This window comes from Colletotrichum karsti (genome assembly GCF_011947395.1).
Source record: "Colletotrichum karsti strain CkLH20 chromosome Unknown Scaffold57, whole genome shotgun sequence".
Lineage (NCBI taxonomy): Eukaryota > Fungi > Ascomycota > Sordariomycetes > Glomerellales > Glomerellaceae > Colletotrichum > Colletotrichum karsti.
Genome location: NW_024065957.1, coordinates 55,787 through 76,590, shown reverse-complemented (window position 1 = coordinate 76,590; position 20,804 = coordinate 55,787). Strand labels below are relative to the sequence as shown.

Sequence of the window (20,804 nt, the reverse complement as noted above, 5' to 3'; positions counted from 1 at the left end):
CAAACAAAACCGACTTCGACACAAATGGATATCCACGACGTCCGTCTCATAACTTGCGCTTAAGTCCTTGGCCACTTGACCAAGGAATGCCATTCCCTTTAATCCTGTACGCCGAAAACCCACACTGATTCACACCGTGCCGCCTCTAGATCTACTTCGTCGCGCTGAAGCTTCGCGAAAGAACAAGATCGCTCCCCGGTGGACTACTGCTGGGAGTACGAGGCTCCTATGCCCCGCCAGCACGTGCCGCCAAAGGCTGCTTGTTTCGCCGACCAAGAAGTGTCGCGCCGTCAAGGCTCAGCTCAAATGCACCCTTCTGCCTGTTGCGATCCCTTACCTGCTGGCGAGCAGCCGCAGTGACCGCAGCAGAGTGCTGGCCGTAGCCCTTCTCGTTGTGGTGAGCTTGGCGTTCGCGCTCACGCCCGCGCTGCTGCTCCTGCTGATCCTTGATCTGGGCATTGCGCATGCTCTGCTCGAGAGCCTGTGTTGCTTGGGAAGGCTTGTGTACGTATTCGGCCTCCTTGGTATCAGCCATCTCCTGGTCCTCATCCTCCGACTCCTCGTTCAGGTTGTTCAGGAAACGCGCAGGTACGCCACCCTTGGCACCAATCTGCTTCCGTCTCTTGGCCTCCTCCTCCTGTCTGTGAACGGCGTAGCCAACGTCGAAGACTTCACGCAAGTTGACAGCTCCTGGTGAACGGAAGTCGTAGCGGCGGTCACCGTCGACGAGTTTTGATGCATCAAAGGCGCGAAGCATTTCCGGCTGAGTCTTCTTCTCGTCGCGTCGTGTGGGGCCAGAGCCCTTAATCCAGGGATGAGCCAGGAACTCGGTGATGGTGTAGCGCTTCTCGGGGTCGACGGTCAAAAGGTGGGAAATCAGGTCCTGAGCAGACTTGGAGATGTCATCCCACCAGGGAGACAAAAATGTGTACTGTCCCTTGGCAACCTTCTCCGTCAAAACCTCGATGCTTTCGTCGTAAAATGGCGGAAAACCGCAGAGCAGCGTGTACAATACGCAGCCGAGGGCCCACATGTCGACCGACTTCGAGTAGCGCTCGTCCTTGACAATCTCGGGAGCTGTGTAGCCAACGGTACCGCATGGCGTCATCGTTTGGTTGTCCCATACGATCTTGGACAGGCCGAAGTCGGCAATCTTGATCTGGCCGATGCCGCCAGCGCCAACACCCGGAATAAACTCGCCTTCGTCGACCTTATCTTCATCACCAGGCTGCTTCGGCTTAGGGTGCTTTGACGGAACAATCGGAATCGGGCTAAACAGGATGTTCTCGGGCTTGATGTCACTAGCAGAAAAATGTCAGCGGGTGCAATAGACGATAGCATGACGTCAGAGAAATCCGACTGCAGTGAACCGCCACTCCGCATCAAGCCTGCCACAAGTGCACCACAATGCACTCATCGAAAACTTACCGATGAACGACGCCTCTCTCCTCATGCAGGTACTCCAAAGCCTGGGCAACTTGGACGATCACGTGTCTAGAAAGTTCCTCGCTGAAGTAGGTAAGACGAACGATCTGGTGGAAAAGCTCGCCACCGGGCGCCAATTCGAGAATGATGTAGTAGTATTGCCGTGATTCGGAGAAGTCGACAAGCTTGATGATGTTGGGGTGATCCAATTGACGCATGATTTGAACCTCTTTCAGGATGTTTGCTCTCTGCGCTCGGGTCAGTAACGGTGTCTGCGAAGTATATGGAGAGCCATCCTCGAAACACATAACAGAGCAACAAAAATTGTCGAGGAAATGTGAGGATGGCTCGATGTTTGAAAGACAAAAGAAATATTGAAATGTTTTCGCACCTCTGCTGCTTTGGGGACCTTCTTGAAGTCCGGGTGTAGATGCTTGTTACCCTAAAACGGCCTTTGTTGGTATGGAACCATCGGAAAACCCAACAACAGAAAAAAAATGTGCTCGAAAACAAGAAAATCATGGTCGCGGCCGTAACCACCCAAGCATCAACTCACCTGCATGCTGTTCATTTCGTACTTGCGGACGACCTTGATGGCACACTCGCCATGTTCGCCCTGGGTATCTCTCGCTCGGTAAACGTTGCTGAAGGCGCCGTCGCCCATCTTCTCAACCAGATCCCATCTTTCCAAACCGGGGTATCTCGGGAATTTGCTCTTGCTTTCGTTCTCTTCGGCGATGATCTTTGCCAAGTGTGTGCTATCGATGTTCTTGCCGGCCTTTTTGTTCTGGTTGGGCTCGACGGCGTGAGCGGCTACATGACCGGCTTGAGCGGCGCGGTTCTGACCATCGGCAGCGACCGAGTATGCGTCGGGAACGGCGGCGGGAGGAGGAGCGGCAACATGTGCCGGCTCGGAATTGCCAGCCATCTGTGCCTTTGGGGGAGGAGAGTTCTGTGACTTGGCTACTGTCTCGTCATTGTTCGCGGCTCGGGCTTGCTTGCCTGCGGAGAGATCGTCAGTGAAGTGTTGCGGAGAGCAAGACGGAAGCAGAAGAGAAATGCCCGCAAAAGGGGCTGCCATGAATGGAGGGGGGACTGATGGCAGGTAATGGGGAGGAATCGTACCGTGGCGGATGAAGTTCTTGAGCTGTTGTATCGTCGACATGGTGACTGGCGGGGTCGCTAATGAGGAGCGACGGTACTATTGAAGGTATTCGCGAGGTCGTATCTCTCTTCGCAAATCGCAAGGAGCGGCGGCCTGATGTGTCCAGCGGAGCCGGATTGAGGGGGTGAATCTGTGTCTGTGATTGGTAATGCGGAGGTCTAGCACGAGTCGTGGTGGAATGCTCGGTGCAATCTGCTTCGTGTAGCGGGAGCCAAGTCGTAGTGGATTGGAAGAGACGGAAAGGTAGGTAGGTAGAGAAAAGAATCTCGAGAAAAATGCAAGGTTGTTTCCTTTGAGAATCGGGGGGGACGAGCGGCTGAAAGGGAGAAATCGTTGCGAAAAGTAGAGATTTGTGGACTGCGGTAGTGGTGGTGATGTTGGCGGAGGGGCAACGTGGACTCGGATGACGGAAGTTGGAGGAACAGGACGATCGGGCGCGGGAAGGCGGGCTGCAGCACGTTTGTCTGCGACTGGGACTGCACCAAAGCAGGTGTAGCGTAAGGTAGCGTAGGGTGCTGCGGTCCCTGGTGTTGCGTTGCGTAGACGTCGGTAGCGTATTCCAGCGATTTTTCGTAGTTCAGGTCTCGGTAGGTGAGATAGGGTGAGGTAGAGGTCGAGAACAGGCGTGCAAGGTAGGCGAAGTAGCGTAGCGTCCTGCGTAATGCGAGAGACAGCGATGTAAAGCAGGGTGGGAGGGATGGAATGGACCGGGGGTGTGGAAAGTTTAGGTAGACAGGCAAGGGGGAAGAAAGCCTGGCCTGGCGATGACGGTGCCCTGGTGTACTGTGCGCGAAGACTTGGATTTGCGGCCCTCGGTAAAGGGAAGCGATGATGACAGAGGTGGGAAACAGCGTCAGGTAAGATTGAGGCCGGGTGTGTATGAAGGAGGGTGTGTGAGATGAGGTCCAGTCGAGGTTGAGTGAGGTTGAGGTCACCTTCAGGTTCGGAGGTCGGAAAGGTTGCGAAGTGAAGAGACGAGAGGGTACGTATCGTCAAGGTAGGTAAGTACGGACGGGTCCAAACAAGGCAAGCACGATGGAGGGGGGATGTGAGGTTAACGACGAGGGAATTTGATGGGAAAGAAGGAAGTAACTGGATGGGCAGAAGAATCGAGGCGACGAGGCGACGGCGACGAGACTCTTCTCTTTCAGCTGGCAGGAACAATTACAGCGACAGTCATCAGTGCCTCATTAGCGGCATCAGTCAGGACCTCAGGATCTTAGGATCAGGGAACCTTCCATTACAGACAGCACCACAGTCAGGTCAAGCAGGAACAGGAACAGTTGCACAGACAGAAGACAAGCAGCGCAGCTGACAATCGCGAGGGGAGAATTAATGGGACAATCCATCTTTCCCTGTGATTTTTCATTTCTGCTTTCCATTTTTGCGTTGCATTTCGTCAGTGGCAGTTTCCTGGTGGGCTGCGGGTGTGGTGGGCTGCGCAGGAGCTGCACCTGCCGCACCTGATGGCACCTGCAACTTCAGCGTCGCCCCAAAGCGGGGCATTTCTTGGGCGCTTTGATGATTGAGTGGCTGGAGCATGTGTCTCTGGACATTTTCGAGGAAGGCAGGATGCACGAAAGAGTCAGGTACCTTCGTTTCGTCCCGATCTTCCTTCTCGTGAGGTACCTCTACCCTAGGTATCAGTAGATATCACGTCGTGGTTTCTTCATCAAGACAGAAATAATCCATCCTGCCTTTCCTTCTTCAGAGGAAGGCATCTCCTGTTTCGTCCTTCTTCCCTCCTAGGTAGTTGCCAAGGTCATCATCTCATCGACCCTTTCTTCCCCAGCTTCTCCCTCCTCAGATAAGGCACCGTGATGTTTTCATCTACGCCCGTCGTTTCATGATTGGGTTACTTTCATCATCGTCACTTTAACCCCAGACCCATTGGGTCAGTTGCCGGGAGAGACCCAGAATCGGGCACGTTGGGCAGGGTACAGGCAAGCAAGGGAGATACCTGTGACTGGAACTGCTGCTTCATCGGCGAAAATCAAGGCCAGGAACAGCTTGGAGATCGCTGGGTGAATCACTTCAGGCTTGAGCAGGTTCACTGGTGACATTGGACGAGACTCGAGCAAGGTACATATCCAACAAGATGACCGTCAAAAACAACCTACAAATGGCCACCAGCAAGTCGAAATGCCGACGATATGGATCCAGGGGCGCCTCTTGCGCTAATTGCTCGTAGCGTCGACCTGGCGCGAAAGCACATCGCAGCATTTGGCGCAGTATCTCACCTCAGTGTCAAGTAAAGCGGCTGGGACCCTGACCGTCATCTACAAATATCCGACACGTCGTCCTCATCTTTCTCGCACAAGGACCAGGGTTGGCGTTGGCGACAAAACATCAGTGCACAGAAAATAAGGAAATTCCAAGATCAAAAGTGCTATTTTCCCTCACTCCCCCATGTTTTCCGGATTTCCATTTCCATGATTTGGCTGCAGGACGCATGCTTTTTGCTCTTTCCTTCCCCAGCCGGTTGCAGCGATTGGAACCAGGAAAAAAGAGTCAAAAAAGGCAGGGCCCGGGTGCTTAGCGGTTGCCCATCCATGATCTTGTGGGACGTGGATTCTGAGGTGTCCCACTCGCTTGGGTGGCGGGGCGGGGCCCCCGTTATGACGTCTTCTTCATCGTCATACCCGCATTTGGTAGGGATGTCATCGTTGACGAAGCCCCATCATTGGGGAGGTACGCTGTAATTATGGATACCTCTTACCTTGCCTGAGGCCATTGGGTCGGCGCCTGCCAGGCCCATGATTCATTCTCTTCCTCTCTCTTTCGCCGAGGTCACGGCCATCCCGTCCCATCTTCTGCCCGCACATCTGCTCTCCAGACAATCGACTCCCAGCTCCCAGAAATGTCTTTCTTTCTGCAGGGATCCTCGCTCTTTTTTGTCTCTCTTTTCCCAGCACTGGAATGGCCTCGGAGCCTCCCTTGACCTCCGTCGCCTGTGGCCCGTCCACCCGCCCGTCACTTCCGCCTCGGTCACATCCTCCCGCATCATCGCATCGGTCGGGTGGGTATGCTGTTGGTTCACGCCGCCAATCATCCCGTCTCTCGTTTTGCAGTCTGCCGCGCCGAAACACCCTGCGGCTATCTGTACCAAGTACGAAGTACCTTACCGTACCATCCAAATGATGATACGCGACGATTTGCAAGCCACACACGCAACCATCATTTCACTTACGACGCTTATTCGTCTACGCTCTACGCCAATACGTCTGGAGCTATTCCAAGATGCTTCTCCGTGTCCGCCTCGATCGACCGACACTGTCTGCTGTCTCGCATGTCCTTCCCGCCGTCATCCACGCGACGCGGGAACCAGGCGTCGTTATTGGTCTAGTCCTTCTCTCCTCCCGCGTTTGAGCCTTACATCTATCTACTTTCTTGCCCGCCTACGGATAATTCTGCCTCATACGGCCGATTTCTCCAACTCCCTTCTCCAACTCGACTCACCGGCGCTTCACCGAGCGGTCAATCAAGTCTTGACTTTCGATCTGCAGCTGGCAACACCAACGAGTCGGGATTCGACCACATCGTGGCCCTGCGAACCCAAGCTTCAAGGTCCCTGCCCTGGGATCACGACTCAAAAGACCAAACATTCGCTCTTCGAACATTCCGCGCGCAGAGACGAAATCGCCGGAAGCGCCTCATGGATCGGTCTAGACTCCGCCCCACTCGAGCCAACATTTTCTTTCGTCATTAATCCTGGCCCTCGTCCCTCGCCGGCGTCGGTCCGAATGCCTGCTTTGCCTCGGATTCCATCTGCTTGGGCCCTTTCTGCAGCAGGGCCAGCCACGTTCCAGACGATACTAGCCACCCTCACGAATGCGTGTGTCTGCTTCCAACGTTCGTCGAATCTCGTCCCGCTGCAAGACATGCTGCTAGCGGTTCTGCCCAACATCTGTCATTCCAAAGACTCTCGTCCATCCCTTGAATCGAGTTCGAGCAGAATCCCAGATTCTCCCGCAGGCCAAGCAGTTTCAACCTCCGTGCGTCCTCCGCCGGCCGATGCTCAGATTTTCCGACGCCACTACCGGTCTTTTTCGTGTTGCATCCATGCTTGGTCTGCCTTGGCTGCTCATCCCGCGTGACCTCATCTCCGGGGAAAGCACCCGCTTTGCTACCAGCCCGCGACACAAACCAGTCGGTTCCTTGCGCAGCAGGTCATTCAACATCCGCCTTCCTTTCAGCTCACCTAAGACGGTTCATTTAGACTTGGAATGAAACCATGGATCGATCAACCACCCGAGTCGGCCAAGTTGAAGCTCCCAGTAATCATCCCCTCAAACATGCGGCTCGGCAGCTTGTGCCTCTCGAAATATTATCTTCACCGCGAAGTGATCGTCACCAGTTGGAACGCATCCCTTCAGTAGCCGCGTACCAAGCTGCAGACTAGCGCTGCAGCAGTCCCGAACCGCAAGAGATTGTCATCGCACTCCAACACCGTGCAAAACAACACTTGACGTCATTCTACTGCTTAACAAGCATAACTTCTCACATGCGGCCGTCAGGTAGTGAACGCGAGAGCTCAGAGAACACAAGGCTGACGTCGGCACGTGGCTAGCCACCTGATGAGCACATAACACCGTCAAACGATTGGCCATGGCTGTCTTAGACAAACGGTCGTGAATCATCCTTCAGATGACGGTTCCAATGGCATTAATCAGCGAGCCACACCTGCGGTCCGTCTCCTGAAACCCGATATTGCCTCCCTGACGTCTTGATCGTTGATCGTCGCAGGTCATCGGCCCTCGCTTCTGTGAAGCCATTGCCAGCCGTTTGCTGTCGGATTCCGTTTGGCCCTTCACGCCCACGCCCTGCAGTTCTGCGGAATACGCCATCAAACCGTTTCCACATTTCGCGCGGCCGTAATGTCCACAATGAAGTCATTGTGGTCAGGGCGGCGCATCACATCTTGTTTTCCTACCTGGGGCAAACGCCTACCGGGAGCTTGGGTCAAAGATTGGCTCTCAGAGTTTTCAAACCAAGCGAGCGTGCGATATGCAGTCATTATCGACGTTGGAACATTAGTAGCATGGACCTCTATCAGGCCAACGGGACGTTATCCGCCCTCGTAACCGGAAAGTCAAGCGATCGACACTCCTAGAGCCCGACGACGGCGTCGGAAGAGGGGGCTCTCCTCCACACGGAAACAGGCATGTTTACCCGCGAATCGGCTGTGAATAATAGTGTCCATCAAGTCGTCTTCACTTTCAACAGTGCTTGAGAGTCCCACAGATTAGCCTTTGAGGCACCCAATGTTGCCCATGGATGGCGTTGGGCATCCCATGTGCGCTGGGCCGCAAACCACCTGAAGAACGGCGTTCTGCCGCTGGAGTTACCTCGCTGAAGCCCAGATCCTTTGCCGGATCATTCTTCATGCGGGTTCGCATCGGTGGGGCCGGTGTAGTTGCGAATCCTCGGCCAATATCATCGGCCGAGTGAAAACAGTGACATGATCGCGTGTCATGAAATTCGGCGAAAGTAACAGGACTTGGAAGTAATATCGGAACGTCGTCTCCGCCCTGGTTGACACACAAACTGCAATGAGCTGTCGAGTGTAAAGGACAGAAGTCTCCGGGTTGGTGATATCATGGTGAAATCAACCCGCCCGATCCAGCCTGGTCAACTCGGGAAACCCTGACAATGGTGATCCAATCAGAAGCTCAATGCGCTTCGACCTTGAAAGTTCTACTTCTGGACTCCATGATACTGTTGAGTATCCCAACGCAATTGGCAGTTCATAATGCGATGCTCATGGCCATATGTGGTAGACGGAATGTGGTTTCTCCCGTCATCATGACTGTGTTCATGGCCGAGGACTTGGCATAAAAGCTCCGGTTGATTACAACGAAGTTCGACTGCACAGAACATGGTAGGGCTTCAGATCTGCCGAGGGCACTTGCGAAACGACGATGTCTTGTCTTGTGATATCTTCGCCCTTTCTCGGCGTGGCTGCTTGTGCTCCGAGTCACATATTCTTCCCTCATCTTCATCGTCCACACGCGTCCTCGGTGTCTTCTACCCCTCTATCTAGGCTGTGTGATGATGTAAAGTCTAGTTTAAACTCCAGATGGGTTTGTCGGGGGCGACATATCGAGTCACTGAGGGATATCTGTGAGGAACAGAAGTTGTATGTTTTGTTCAACAGCATCATCCAACCTCACATTCTATTGCCTGAAGAGCAGGAGATCCAAAGCTATCAGCCTGGTTTTATACGTTGCCCGCCACGTGAACTCCAGGATGCCCGAGGCGTAGGATAAAAGTGTTGTGTTGAATGGATCGAGATTTCTTCCTCAAGCGACAAATAAGAACCCATCGACGCTGTTGTCTGCATGCACCCTTCAATATAGTCCAGGCTTGGGTTCAGGTTGGCAATGGATTTTCATCACCTGTCAAGTTGTTCAGTCCACATTTCAGCGTTATGTCCGTCGCTTCTATTGTCTGTGATTGTTCGGTACGTATTCTGGTCTTTCTTATTGCGGGAGTAAGAATCCGTCTTTTACCGTCATCGCTCGTTGATTGAGAACGTACGACGTGGGATGTGATATGCAGCAGTAGGACAGACAGCACCAGGTTCTATTGGAGAGATGGACCAATTTCAAATTTTCAATGCAACGTATGCCATTGCTTGTGTTTGGAATTCTAAAGGTAATTGGAAGCCTTTTATATCTAATCTTATGTTCTTGTAAACTCCGATGCGTCTCGAGGATATTTCGATGCAGGGGAGTCTTCAATTCAAGGTCCCGAGTTGCCCAGGACAATCAATTATGTGCTGTGAAGCAGACGATGGTGAGATATGCATCAACCCCCTCGGTATGTGTATGTGCGCCGCAACCCCAATCAAACACTCTTTCTAAATACTTGTTCGCCGAGTCTTTATGAAGCTTCCTCCCATCGTAGCAAGTCCATCTAGAACCGCGAAACAACGTGGTCGAAGATCAAGTCCTGCACAGACTCCATCAACCCGTACGAAAGGTGGTCGCTTGCAATCTGACACTTGCACGCGGGATCAAACGCGCAGACGGTGTCGTTCTGTCAAATGTCAGCATCGGACATTACATCTCCCAGATCTAGCGTGATAAGAGGGGGGGGGGGGAACATACGTCGAGACAAATATCCTTCACCTTCCCGCTCCGGTCCAAATCATCCGCAATCACCGGGATAGAAGCATTCGTCTTCTTCGCCTCCACCGCAAAAGTCCCAACCGCAGTCCTATTATCCGACCTCCTCTCGCCATCAACATTCGACAAACGCCCGGGAAGACGGTATGGATTCCCAACCAACACGACCGCCGCAACGCGCTCCGCGTCCAATTTCTCAAGAGCTTGCAACATCACAGTCGCGCCCTGGGAGTACCCGAAGAGGAAATACTTCTGCTCCGGACACGCTCTAGCTCCATTTTGCACCTGCTCCACGACGTCTTGCACACCCAGCGTGACGTTCTGGTCGAAACCGGCCGGGTAGAGCACCGAGTGGCTGACGACCTGCGTGTTGTTCTCGATCAGGCGCTGGATGGCGGATTGGAAGGAGGCGGAGACGCCTTGTGGTTCCATCGTGCCGCGGGCGTCGATCATTTCTGATGGGTGTGGTTAGATTCTTGGGTCTGGGGTAGGGGTTTGGGGGAGGGGGACTGAACTGTATGCTGCGCATTGGCTCGGTTCTGAGGAGGTGAGGTTGATGCGCGGGAAGGCGAGGAAGTTGCGGTCGCCGCAGCGGCAGCCGGAGGTTGCTGACGATACCTGAAGGGCCAGCGCGGAGAGGGCGGAGAAGAGTGAGAGACGGAGGGACACCATGATGACGGTAATGTTGTAGGGTGAGGATGTCTGAGTTGTGATGTTGCGAATGCCATATTTGAAATGCGATGAACCGGTGGTACTTATCTTGAGAGCATCGTAATATTGTCAAATGTTTCTCCTATTTGATGCTCCGCCCGTCGTTGCCGTATCCCGAAGATCGTACTGACCAAGCATTGAAGTTGATGAGTTGCAGGGGTTCTACTTACACAGCCATTGAGGATGAGCCGGTGGGATCCGCGTATAATCCTTCGGCTGTGTGGGCTCGTCCAATGGCGGGAATCGTACTGGTGACCCACTGCGTATTTAGTACCATTCTATTGGTCCGTTGCAACTGCTGCATGGGTTAGGCTCCTGGCGACGAGTTGTAGTTGGGAACTTGGGAGAGTGATACGGAATTCTAGATACGGATCTACAGAATATAGGAAGTATAGGAGCATTCATAACGGGTGTACGGAGGCGTCTTAAGAAGAATAGATACGATACGATCGGCGAACGACGTCTGTTTGACGCAATTTGTGGCGGATGACGAGGTGTACTACGGTAGGAGACGCGTCTCTTATCAGGACAATGTAAGCTATCGTGATTGAATGAGATTTGTAGTTTCGAGACTGCAGTGGGGTTTCACGGGGGCTGGATTTCTCATAATCTGAGATGTTGCCGTAGCAAGACTAATCTTGAATGTGAAGGCCAGATGTCGCGCAGCGGCTACAAGCAAGTGACTGAGAAGCGTAACCCAGTATACTTCGTGTCACATGGAACACACCAGCTGAATGGGGAGAAGTAGTAGCAAGTATATCTTGATTCAACGCGATGCAACAAGACTAAGATGCCAAGTCAACAAATTGGAAACCCAAACACTAGCCCCTTGTACCCAGTGATGTAACTCCAAGCCCAGACTCCCAAAGAAAATCATATATTCAAGTAAGAAATCTGTAAATCTCAAAACCCCCAATGAACTGTCACTGCGACTTGCTGTTCTGGACGCAGCGAGGAACTGGAATGTAGTTCGGGTTGGGGGGATCTTGAACGCAATGAGTGCCGTCCGGGCAGCTTCCATACTACGACGAGTTAGAATGCCATCCTGATGAGACGAGAAGAAAATTTCCTTACGTCGTTGATGCTGGTCAGAGCACACACGCCAATGTGTGTCGATGGACTGCCGTCTGCGTTCTTGATGCACATCTGGATCCCCTGCGGCCCGCAGACTTGCACGGGTCCGTGGGGACGACCTTGGGGCGCTGCGAGGGCCGTTGCGACAAGGAAAGAAAGTGTGAGGAACTTCATTTCGAATGTGTTGTTGTGATGGAGTTGAGTGTTTTGAGTAATTGTATTGAACAGGTGAGATGAGTGTGTTGATCGTCGCTTGGCTTGCTTCGAATCTCTACTCGTGAAATTGAACATATCGTAGTCGTCTTATGTGTTTCCGGGTGCAGCAGGATTAGATCTGATTCCCAGCCATGCGGCGTCTCCGGAAACCTCGTGAACAGTGTTTGCTGCAAATAGAACGGTCCGTCAAAAGCCTGTCTTGCTCAAGTGCCGTGTTAGTCGCCAGCCTCTCAGGGCTAAATGCACGATAGTTCAAATCTCACCCACGCGAAAGTCACCAACAGCATGTGTATGCGCATACACAGGTTATATTGCTAGTGCATTGGAGGTTCTAAATATCTAGCTAATTCAACTGCTAACCGGCTTTATGAAGCTATAGGCTCTGTGTATTGCTGTGATGGTAACATAATTGTGTGAAGCCAATCTTGCGGTGGAGAGCAGCAATATCGCTTCAACTTTCACATGACCAAGATAGAACTGGCGCTTGTTGAACTAAGTAGCGTGCGGCTGAAGGGCCTAGAACGCCGTGGTGGCTATCCGAGGAAGCGATCCTTTGTTCTACGAAAACGGCATCGTGGCGCGTCCTGCGGCTAGGATACTTGAATGAGGAAAAGAAGAAGACAAAAAATGAGAGAAACTGCCTTTCCATAGGATACTTAGGTCGTTGGGAACCCTTATGTATAAGCCCTGATGGTTTATCCTGAAAGATCTTGCTCTCAAGTGACAAGAGACCCGTTCGGGATCTTTATAGGGTGAAATAACACTGATAAGTTCGGTCAATGCTTGGATCAAAGTGAAGTATAAACTCTCAATGGGCTTAGTGCTGGACATATGCACCTTCATTGTTTTCGATGTAGAAAGTTCTTCCTCAAGGTGTTGGATATTTTAGTTTTCTTACCTCACCATTTCTGCTGCTTGAAGACTTTTATTCTCTATCCCTCAAGGTGACCGTAAGGATGAGACACAACATAAATCACTCGACACAACAAGAGATTATGCGGCACGTGAATATACGAGCCACTTCTCCATTCTACAGCCTCAATAATGATTTACTGAATGACTACGGAACCTTTGTTGCTCAATGTGACCAAAGCCCTTCATTCAAATCTTTGCTGGTCAAGTTCCCTCTTCGACCATGGTACTTGAGCTCAAGTCAGCGACAATGTCAACACATTGGCCCAGTACGTCCTGAAGCGACGCCTGATCCAGTCTGCCATCAGTACGCGTATAGTCATGCTGAAGATTCTGGAAGAGATCTCTGAAACGAACATGCAAGCGTAACACCTCGGAAACGTAACGGAAGCGGTTTTCAGACTCATTCTTCAGCTCATCCCGAGAGCCAGGACCAGTAATCAGAAGGCCGTTCAACGTCTTGATTTGGTCGTCCATCTTGTGAATAGTCTTTTCGAGCGTGGAGCTAAATTCAAATTGTTGGCACTTCCAAGCAGCGCATGGCCTGAAAATGTCGCGGAAAATGTTCTCCAAATCTGTTTCTATCCCGGGTTTGTGGCTGTGACGAATTAGGCAGGGATGAAAACCGTACACGACCCATATTTTGCCATCATCGGTTGATACAGCCTGTCCACTTCGAGCGCCGGGGACGTTTGAGCAGAGGCGTCTTGCTAAGTCGTTTCGCGCAAACTGTGTACGACACTGACACGAAAGGATGACGGCTGGTTTGAGAATTGATATCATCCGTTCCGCTAAGTCGTAAGCTGCTTCTGTAGCTTCATCCCTGCGCTCTTCGGTCATGGCCTGCAAGTCCTTGTCGCTAAAGAGTCCGCGTATGTCCATGATGGAAACCTGGCGAAGAGACAAGCCAATCATTCCTAACTGGCTAGCTACCCATTTGATAGTATAACACTTCGACATCTCGCTGAACGAAGAATGATGATCAGGGGAGGGACTGTGCAGGAGCAGCAGGGGCAAGTTGGAACATCCACAGAGAAGTTGCTCAAAGTTTGTCCACGCGTTGTCTTCGATGTCCCATTGAAGTGCAAACTGCCGAGCTGGCTCGAAGACCGGGTGGTCTTTGGTGATGTGTGCATCCACGCTTTTGTTGAGACGGGGGATCGGGACGTTCTTAACGACCCATCTTCGCTCTCGCGGTATTGCGTCATGTAGACTTCTAGCGGAGGAGCTGAGAGATAAGGCTTCGATAGATTCGATGAGGCTGTTGGAAATGCTGGCTATGGAGGAGACGGTGAGAAATCGGTAGTTATGCGAAGGACAGGGATCACAGCCATACCACTAATCTTGTTGTTGGAACGCGTTCGTTGTACCTCTTCACACAATGAAGGTCGTATTGGGATACGATGTAATTGAGAATAAACAGCGGGCTAAGAATATGCGACTATACAGAAAACAGTTCATCTGACCTGGAGCGGACGATGTAAACAGGGGCTTTGTAGAACGCTTGAGGCATCGAGTTTAAGGTGATAGCCACAATAGGCGAAATTAACAAAAGCAGCCGCCCGAAGCTTAATGCTATCGCTGCAGCACGGAAACCAGATGGAACTGTTTTCCGTCCACATCAAATACAGGAATCCCTTAGACTTTTAACGAGAAAGACTTCACCAAAACATCCATAGAAACGCTTCCGTGTGGAGTAGTGTGATAGCGGGTACGCATGCAGACGGAACTGAAGCGCAAGTCGGCAGCTCAGTAGTGCAATGACGTGGTCATACTGAAACTATTCACATCGTCAATGTCCCCCTGGTGATTGACACAACAAACGAACCAGGACACCCCAGTCGCTGATGAAGTCAAACGTACTGGGAATTAGGTTGGAAGTTTCTGCCACCATTCAGCGGGACTGATCTTTTCGAAAAAGACTCGTTGTATTTCGTCTCAATTCTGGCGTCACTCCGATAAGCTCTCATTGACATATCAAACTTCAACAACAGCCTCGTTTGTTAGGTTAATGAGATAAGGTTGCGAGACTTAATTGGTACTAGATAGTAAACCTTCGCAGGTTTTCACAGACTCCCTAACGACACGGCGGACGAAGGTGTGCCAGGTAGCCTTCCATGGGCCGCAATTACTGAGTCTGTTAGCCTGAAGACATCAGTCTAATGCCAAACCAGCGTTGATACCAAATCGCCGATGACAACCTTTCTCCTGGATCCCATATAGTGTCCTTCTCATAACGTTGAAGGGATCAGTTGATTTGCCGCTGTAGTCCGTGATGTACGAAGTAAGCTATGGTTGAGGATTTGAAAGTTCAAGCAGACCAGACGAAAGCAACTCCTACCTGCATGGGAAAATTCAAGCCGGATCTGCAACCTAAACATGAAGGGAAGCTCCCAAGAAGCCGATTCGTTGGAAGTTCGTTGAAGTCGTCCCTAACTTCCACTAGTAAAGTCGTCTGAAGTTAAGAAGCCCTTGAGCAGGTAGACTACATGTATGGTCCCTCAGCTGAGTAATCTCAATTCACCAGATGCGTAAAGTAGTGGCTCACAACTCAATCACACTTGAATTGGTTTTTCTTTCCCCTAAGTTTAGCTAACGTTTTGTCTTCAGCCCAATGTTGGGCACGCTAAAGTCTAGGAACAGCTCCCATGAGGCAGATCATGTGAAATCCATGGAAGACACTTATTTGCCGAGGTAGTGTCTTGCTTTCACGGTACGTCCAGACTTCATGGCAAGATATGCTGTCTCACCAAGACGGTGCAACTGCTCGTGGCTGGCAGTGTCATACATACAGGTAAGGATCCCGTGGAATTTGTAACTTTTACTTCACCTGACCCGGAGATGTGGGGTGTCATCACTGCATTGCCGATACGGCGGTTGAAGTGGTGACATGTGAAGATCAAGTGTCTTTTTCTAACGCATCTTCCTCATGTCAAAAGTTCGTCGGGTCTCCTCTACACGGATTGTCTGTTCTCGGTCATGGAGATTGTTGGTTGGCGTTGTTGATTATATGGAAAATACAGGTGTGTATCCGAAGTCCACTCATTCGTGATTGTCACTAAATATTCATGTCAACCAGAAGATCTACTTGAATTTTGTCGCCGGGAAGAAGCTGGCTTCGCGGCTGTATCTCCTGGCGAACAAGGCTTTGACCTTAGCGCCCACCAAAATCTAGCACTGCCTGCGGAATTCGCTGCACAGCCAGCAATTATGGCTGCAAACCTCGCGACGGCGGATTCTTACGCTTCTTCGAATGGCTCGTCTTGCCAATGGGAGGGATCTGACTCCAACGATGCGTCGTCAGCTCTTTAGAGTGACTATTCGTACGGAGACCAGAGCACACCTCAGGCACAAGATTATGCTCACTTGAACGAGTCCACGAGCATTTCGCTGTCGCATCACTATCTCGGAATTGTCTATCCAGAGGTTCCAAATTTGTTACCGCTCACTGTAAATCTGGCCCCTTGTATCATGTTTGAGGAGGTTCAAATGCCGTTCATTAAGAAAAGCAAAGGGTATCGCAAAGGGTTTTATTACTGCACATGGGTGAAGTGCACGAAACGATTTTCAAGCCCAGGCGATAGAAAGTAGGTTTTGCGCGCGCCTATCAAGTGGTATCGTTTGTTTTGGACCTATCTGACAGACACAGGAAACACTTTCGAACCCATATTCGGCCGGTGATGTGTCCCATATGTAATTTCCAGTCCGCATGGCAGCGAGACATGACGAGACACTACAATAATCACTTCAACCGCCCTAGATACTTTTGCAGCTGTTTGGAATCTTTCACCAGGAATGATAACTTGGAAAGGCACATTAAGAATAAAACACAAAAGTAGGGACAGTGATCAGGGTGCAGGTCTGGGTTGCAGGGTTATGGTAGTTCTGCTTGGTGATTTTGTGATTTCTTGTTCGTGTTCGTGCAGGATACAAATGCTGCTGTCGTTCAGGATCAGCATTCGTAAAAAAACCAGAAAATCAAGAAGAAAGGAAGAAAAGGCAGGAGAAAACCGAAAATACAACCACACTCGTTTACCAAAGTTTTACAATTTGGCGCCTTGATCCAATTCGTCTTCGTCTTCGTCATCGCCATCATCGTCTTGCAGGAAAACCTCCTCGACTGCCGCGGTGTCAGCGGGATCGTAGTTTGTGACTGTGCTGATCAGTTGGGCCCAGCGGGCATGAGAGAAGTAGACTCACACTGCGCAGCAGCATCACCGTCGTTCGTGTCGTCAAAAACGACAACTCCATCCTCCGCCTCCTCATTTTGCCCCACCGCCTCGTCCGTCTCCTTGGACTCCTCCACCTCTGGCTCCTTTTCCTCAAACCCCTCATCCCATTCCCCGTCAGTCATATCACCGACATCAGCTAACGAAGCAGTGATCTGGGTCAAGGAGTCTGGGTGGTTCATGCTCGAAGCTTGAAGCTCCGATATCTGGCGAAGAACCAAGTCTTTCAGATCTTTGATGACAGAACTCATCATGCTCTGCTGTTCCAACCATCTAGGACTTTTGGCACCCTCGGACAGACCAATAAGTCCCCAGTTGGGAAATGCCCTCTTGTGGGTGCCTAGCAGATGGAAGCCTGCGGGGTGGTATTTAAAGTAGAGCTCGCAGCAGATGCACGCAAATTTGCTGCAAGCAATGTGCTGATCCTTGGCGATAAACTTGCGGCCTTGGTCATAGAAGTGGTGCAACATCTGAATCTCTGCATGAACACAAAGCCTGAGCCCCCCTGGTTGGAACCTGTGATCCAGCTTATTCTGAATATGAACAGATGCATCCATGTGGGAGAGAAAACCCAGATACGGTTCATAACGCCTATCGTTGGCGGGTAACAAGCGCCTGAGAACACCTCGAAGGGTCATGTGGGCATCGGCCTCTGGGACTGTTGCACTCGGAGGTCTTTGCACGCGTTCAACTTCATATCGATTTTGCCAAATCGTCTGCAGGCGATTTGCATCGTCGAGAAGCTGGTCCACGGCACGAATGTGAGCAGCCAACCGTCCAACGAAATGTCTGACGGTGCGAAAAGATTGTGCGATGGGGCCCGGATGCGTGTCGTGGTCGTCGTCTTGAGCGTAGAACTGAACGAGGCTCATTTCCTCGTCATGACGTACTTGGTAAGCACGCTGGCACACATCCAAACTCTGTAGCCCAGTGAAATCGAGATGTTGCAACCATACGATGAGATTCTCAGCTACCGTTAGTTAGCAGGTTGTCATAACGAGTAGTTCTATGCCTAGGCGTACCTTGGGCGTTCATGTCATTGAGATGTTCGATACATCTCATTGCAGCGTTGCGCAAAATTCTGGCTTCCTTCCTGATTCTCGGCGACGCGAACTCCGTAGTTAAGACACGAAATGTCTCCCTATCAACATTTTGATCATTCTGTTGATCGATGGCATTCCCAAGCTCATCGAGTATGTTGCGGAGAAACTCCGTCACATTGTTTCGGACTCCCTCATTCGACGAAACCCAAAAAATGCATGCGTCGTCGCGTTCTTCCACAGCTATAGCAGTCGTACTGTCTCCGCCTTTGTCGTAGTCGCAGATGAAGCACAGGTTCTTCAGAAACCGCCTGCGAGCATCTTGAAGGCTCAAGTTGTTGATAGACGAGACAACATGATGGCCGCTCACAGGCAGTAAGATTGAGAGTAGAATGAGAGCTTCATAGAAGCGATAAACAAGTCTGACGTACGGATCCAATCGCGGAGTAAGAGCCATTGCAGTGGAGCGGTTGTGAAATAATATTGAGCTTATCGAGTTGTTCAGCCTGCTGTGTGCGAGATAGATTGCCTCAACGTCGTACTCGATACTCTAGGCACATGTGCCAGGGCTTAAATAAGCCATTCCTTCAGGGAGACGAAGGTGACGGCTTGCAGTCTACAAGCAGTCTCCTTCGTCCCCAAAACCTGGGTGATCTCCGGATGACCACTCGCGCTCGATGAATGGTGTCGGTGTGCAGGATCTGTCAGCAGGAGGCCCGCCCGCGTTTCGGTGAAGCTTGAGGTCCAGATAGTGGATATCAGGAGCGAAGATAAGATGCAGGTGTATCAGTCAATTGATCCAGGAACTGGTGCGTTCGGCTTTTCTCCTCCATAGCCGAAAGCTTAATGTGAGTCGCCCGTGTACGCCGCATCAGATTGTTTCGATAATAAAATTTTATTCGTAATGGGTACTTGACAAGCATTTTGAGATAGGGTGTCGGGGCCGGAAAGTTCAATCTGTAGGTAGTCCTGAAGTATGTATGTACCATCCAAAGTCGCCCATTTCACAGCACCACCTCCCTTGAAAGTCTCAAAGCTAAGATAACATGAGAAAACACCCATGAGCCCAATGCAATGGCCAGAAACCTTGTCAACGTCCTGGCACTTGCGTGACGTATGTCTTATGCCTCATAGAGGTTTCAAGCAGGCGTAAAACAATACAACAACAACAACAATTACGTGAGGTAGTTGCTAGAATATTACGCCATTTGGTTCCGTTCCAGCCCTCAGTGCGCTCATCTCACTCTTGAAATGATCGCCTTCGCGTCGACATAATTGCATACCAAATTCATACTTGGCCTCGTTCCAAGCTTCCATTTGACCTGAAATTAAGTGACATATTATGAAGTACTCATATTTTGCTTCAGAGGATGAACGATGTCCGCATTTCTGATCGAAAATGTAGGATATACAATGTAGGAGTGACTTCTCTGCATCAAATAATTTTATGAGGCCTTGTCACCTCAATAACCTGCTCTGCGGAATGCTTCATCCAATTTCAACTCAAGTACCTGTCGCTGCTCCTGGACCCTGGCCGTAAGACGAGCGTTCTCTTCTTCGTCGGCCTTCCTCTTCTCGGAGGCATCACCTCCGTTGATAATTTCGACCTCGTCAGCAATCATGTCTTCCGCCTCCGAGGCTGATTTCAAGGCTCTGGGAGCCATCCTCATGCTCGCCATAGTCATCGATGCGGAAGATCCGGATATGCTCGGAAGGAAGCCCGGAGCAACATACTTCTTCGACTTCCCAGCCGAGGAGATCAACGTCGACAAGATGGCGGCACTCATATCCAGGACATTGTCTGCTTTGAACGAGTCGGGATCATTGAGGAGCTGTAGACCTATGCCAAAGGCCACGGACAAGAGGGGTCCAGCGCCGGGAATGAAACCCAGGCCAAGTTGAATCACGTGCGTGACCAGGTCGAGGATGAAAGAAGAAAATTTGTAGGGACGCCAGCCGACTTCAACGCCGAAGGTTGCGCTGATGACGTTAGCGAGGTCGATCTCGCGGTGAAAGCCTTCCGCCGCTACGTAGTCGCTGGACTTCCAGTCGAAGCCCGACCATGCGACAAGAAACAGCGCATCAGTCTTCGTCTTGGCATTGTAGACTCCGTATTCAGGATTCCGAACCTTGTGGGGGATCGTCAGATAGGTCACAAGGTCTGGGACTTTGAAAAGCCACGTTAGACCTTGGTCAAGGCCAAGGCCAGATTCGCGAGTGGACTGGTAGGTCCGAGGCTCCCCAACGGTATTGAAGCAGTTGATGCTTTCGCGTGCCTTGAAGTCGATGACTACGTACGTGCAGTACTGTTTGTAAGCCTCGTCGGTCTGCTGGCAGACCGGGAAGTAGATGGCTCGGAGTGGGATCGTGGCACTGGAGTATGTTAGTCTTGAAAGAGTCTCGTTCAGCTATAGGTGGGTTGATTACTCAATCCAGAGCCACTGGGTGTCCTTGTTGCGAATTTTGACTGGACGAAGAATGTATTTTCGTGGTCCGCCTCTGTCGCGGTCTCGCATCTCGTTCCAGTTCAAGCTGTTGGGATGGCTGGTTATGGCCAGCATACTGTTTGGATCTGTGGTCTTGCTTTCACCAACGTAGAACCTATCCCATTGGACAAACCTAGTACCGTACAAGTTGGCATAGCCGCCCTTGGCTGTAGATCGTGTGTGCGATGGCGAGTAGGAAGGGCCGCTCCCAATCCAGCCGTTCCACTGCATAAAGAACTTTAGCCTCTGATCGTTAAAGCCAGACTCTGTAGGGCCGTTTACCTGGTATTCTAGAAGAACATGGCTGTAGAACTGCTCCTCGTTGTCTGCAGACCAGTTACCTCCGTACTTGAGGGAGGATCGGACAAAGAAGCATTCGCCTTCAGGATAGTAGGAGGCCATGATAATGGATGGTA

The 20,804-nt window shown here is 51.2% G+C and overlaps 5 protein-coding genes across 5 annotated transcripts; all 5 read right to left on the bottom strand.

Moving 5' to 3' along the window:
* Positions 1-226: 226 nt before the first annotated feature.
* CkaCkLH20_12281 (uncharacterized protein) lies at positions 227-2,590 on the bottom strand (the record flags this gene model as incomplete). The annotated part of the gene is made up of 5 exons (XM_038894994.1): positions 227-1,301; positions 1,429-1,673; positions 1,817-1,867; positions 1,982-2,427; positions 2,551-2,590. The coding sequence occupies 5 exons, from the start codon at positions 2,588-2,590 to the stop codon at positions 227-229; spliced, it is 1,857 nt and encodes a 618-aa protein (XP_038739656.1).
* A 6,918-nt stretch (positions 2,591-9,508) lies between these two features.
* CkaCkLH20_12280 (uncharacterized protein) lies at positions 9,509-10,392 on the bottom strand (the record flags this gene model as incomplete). The annotated part of the gene is made up of 3 exons (XM_038894993.1): positions 9,509-9,631; positions 9,703-10,175; positions 10,236-10,392. 3 exons carry the CDS (start codon positions 10,390-10,392, stop codon positions 9,509-9,511), a joined length of 753 nt encoding a protein of 250 aa, XP_038739655.1.
* A 962-nt stretch (positions 10,393-11,354) lies between these two features.
* Positions 11,355-11,679, bottom strand: CkaCkLH20_12279 (uncharacterized protein; the record flags this gene model as incomplete). The annotated part of the gene is made up of 2 exons (XM_038894992.1): positions 11,355-11,453; positions 11,506-11,679. 2 exons carry the CDS (start codon positions 11,677-11,679, stop codon positions 11,355-11,357), a joined length of 273 nt encoding a protein of 90 aa, XP_038739654.1.
* A 4,997-nt stretch (positions 11,680-16,676) lies between these two features.
* Positions 16,677-18,359, bottom strand: CkaCkLH20_12278 (uncharacterized protein; the record flags this gene model as incomplete). Its single annotated transcript, XM_038894991.1, has 3 exons — positions 16,677-16,753; positions 16,834-17,832; positions 17,885-18,359. 3 exons carry the CDS (start codon positions 18,357-18,359, stop codon positions 16,677-16,679), a joined length of 1,551 nt encoding a protein of 516 aa, XP_038739653.1.
* Positions 18,360-19,365: 1,006 nt separating this feature from the next.
* CkaCkLH20_12277 (uncharacterized protein) lies at positions 19,366-20,790 on the bottom strand (the record flags this gene model as incomplete). Its single annotated transcript, XM_038894990.1, has 3 exons — positions 19,366-20,275; positions 20,330-20,613; positions 20,671-20,790. 3 exons carry the CDS (start codon positions 20,788-20,790, stop codon positions 19,366-19,368), a joined length of 1,314 nt encoding a protein of 437 aa, XP_038739652.1.
* Positions 20,791-20,804: the final 14 nt, after the last annotated feature.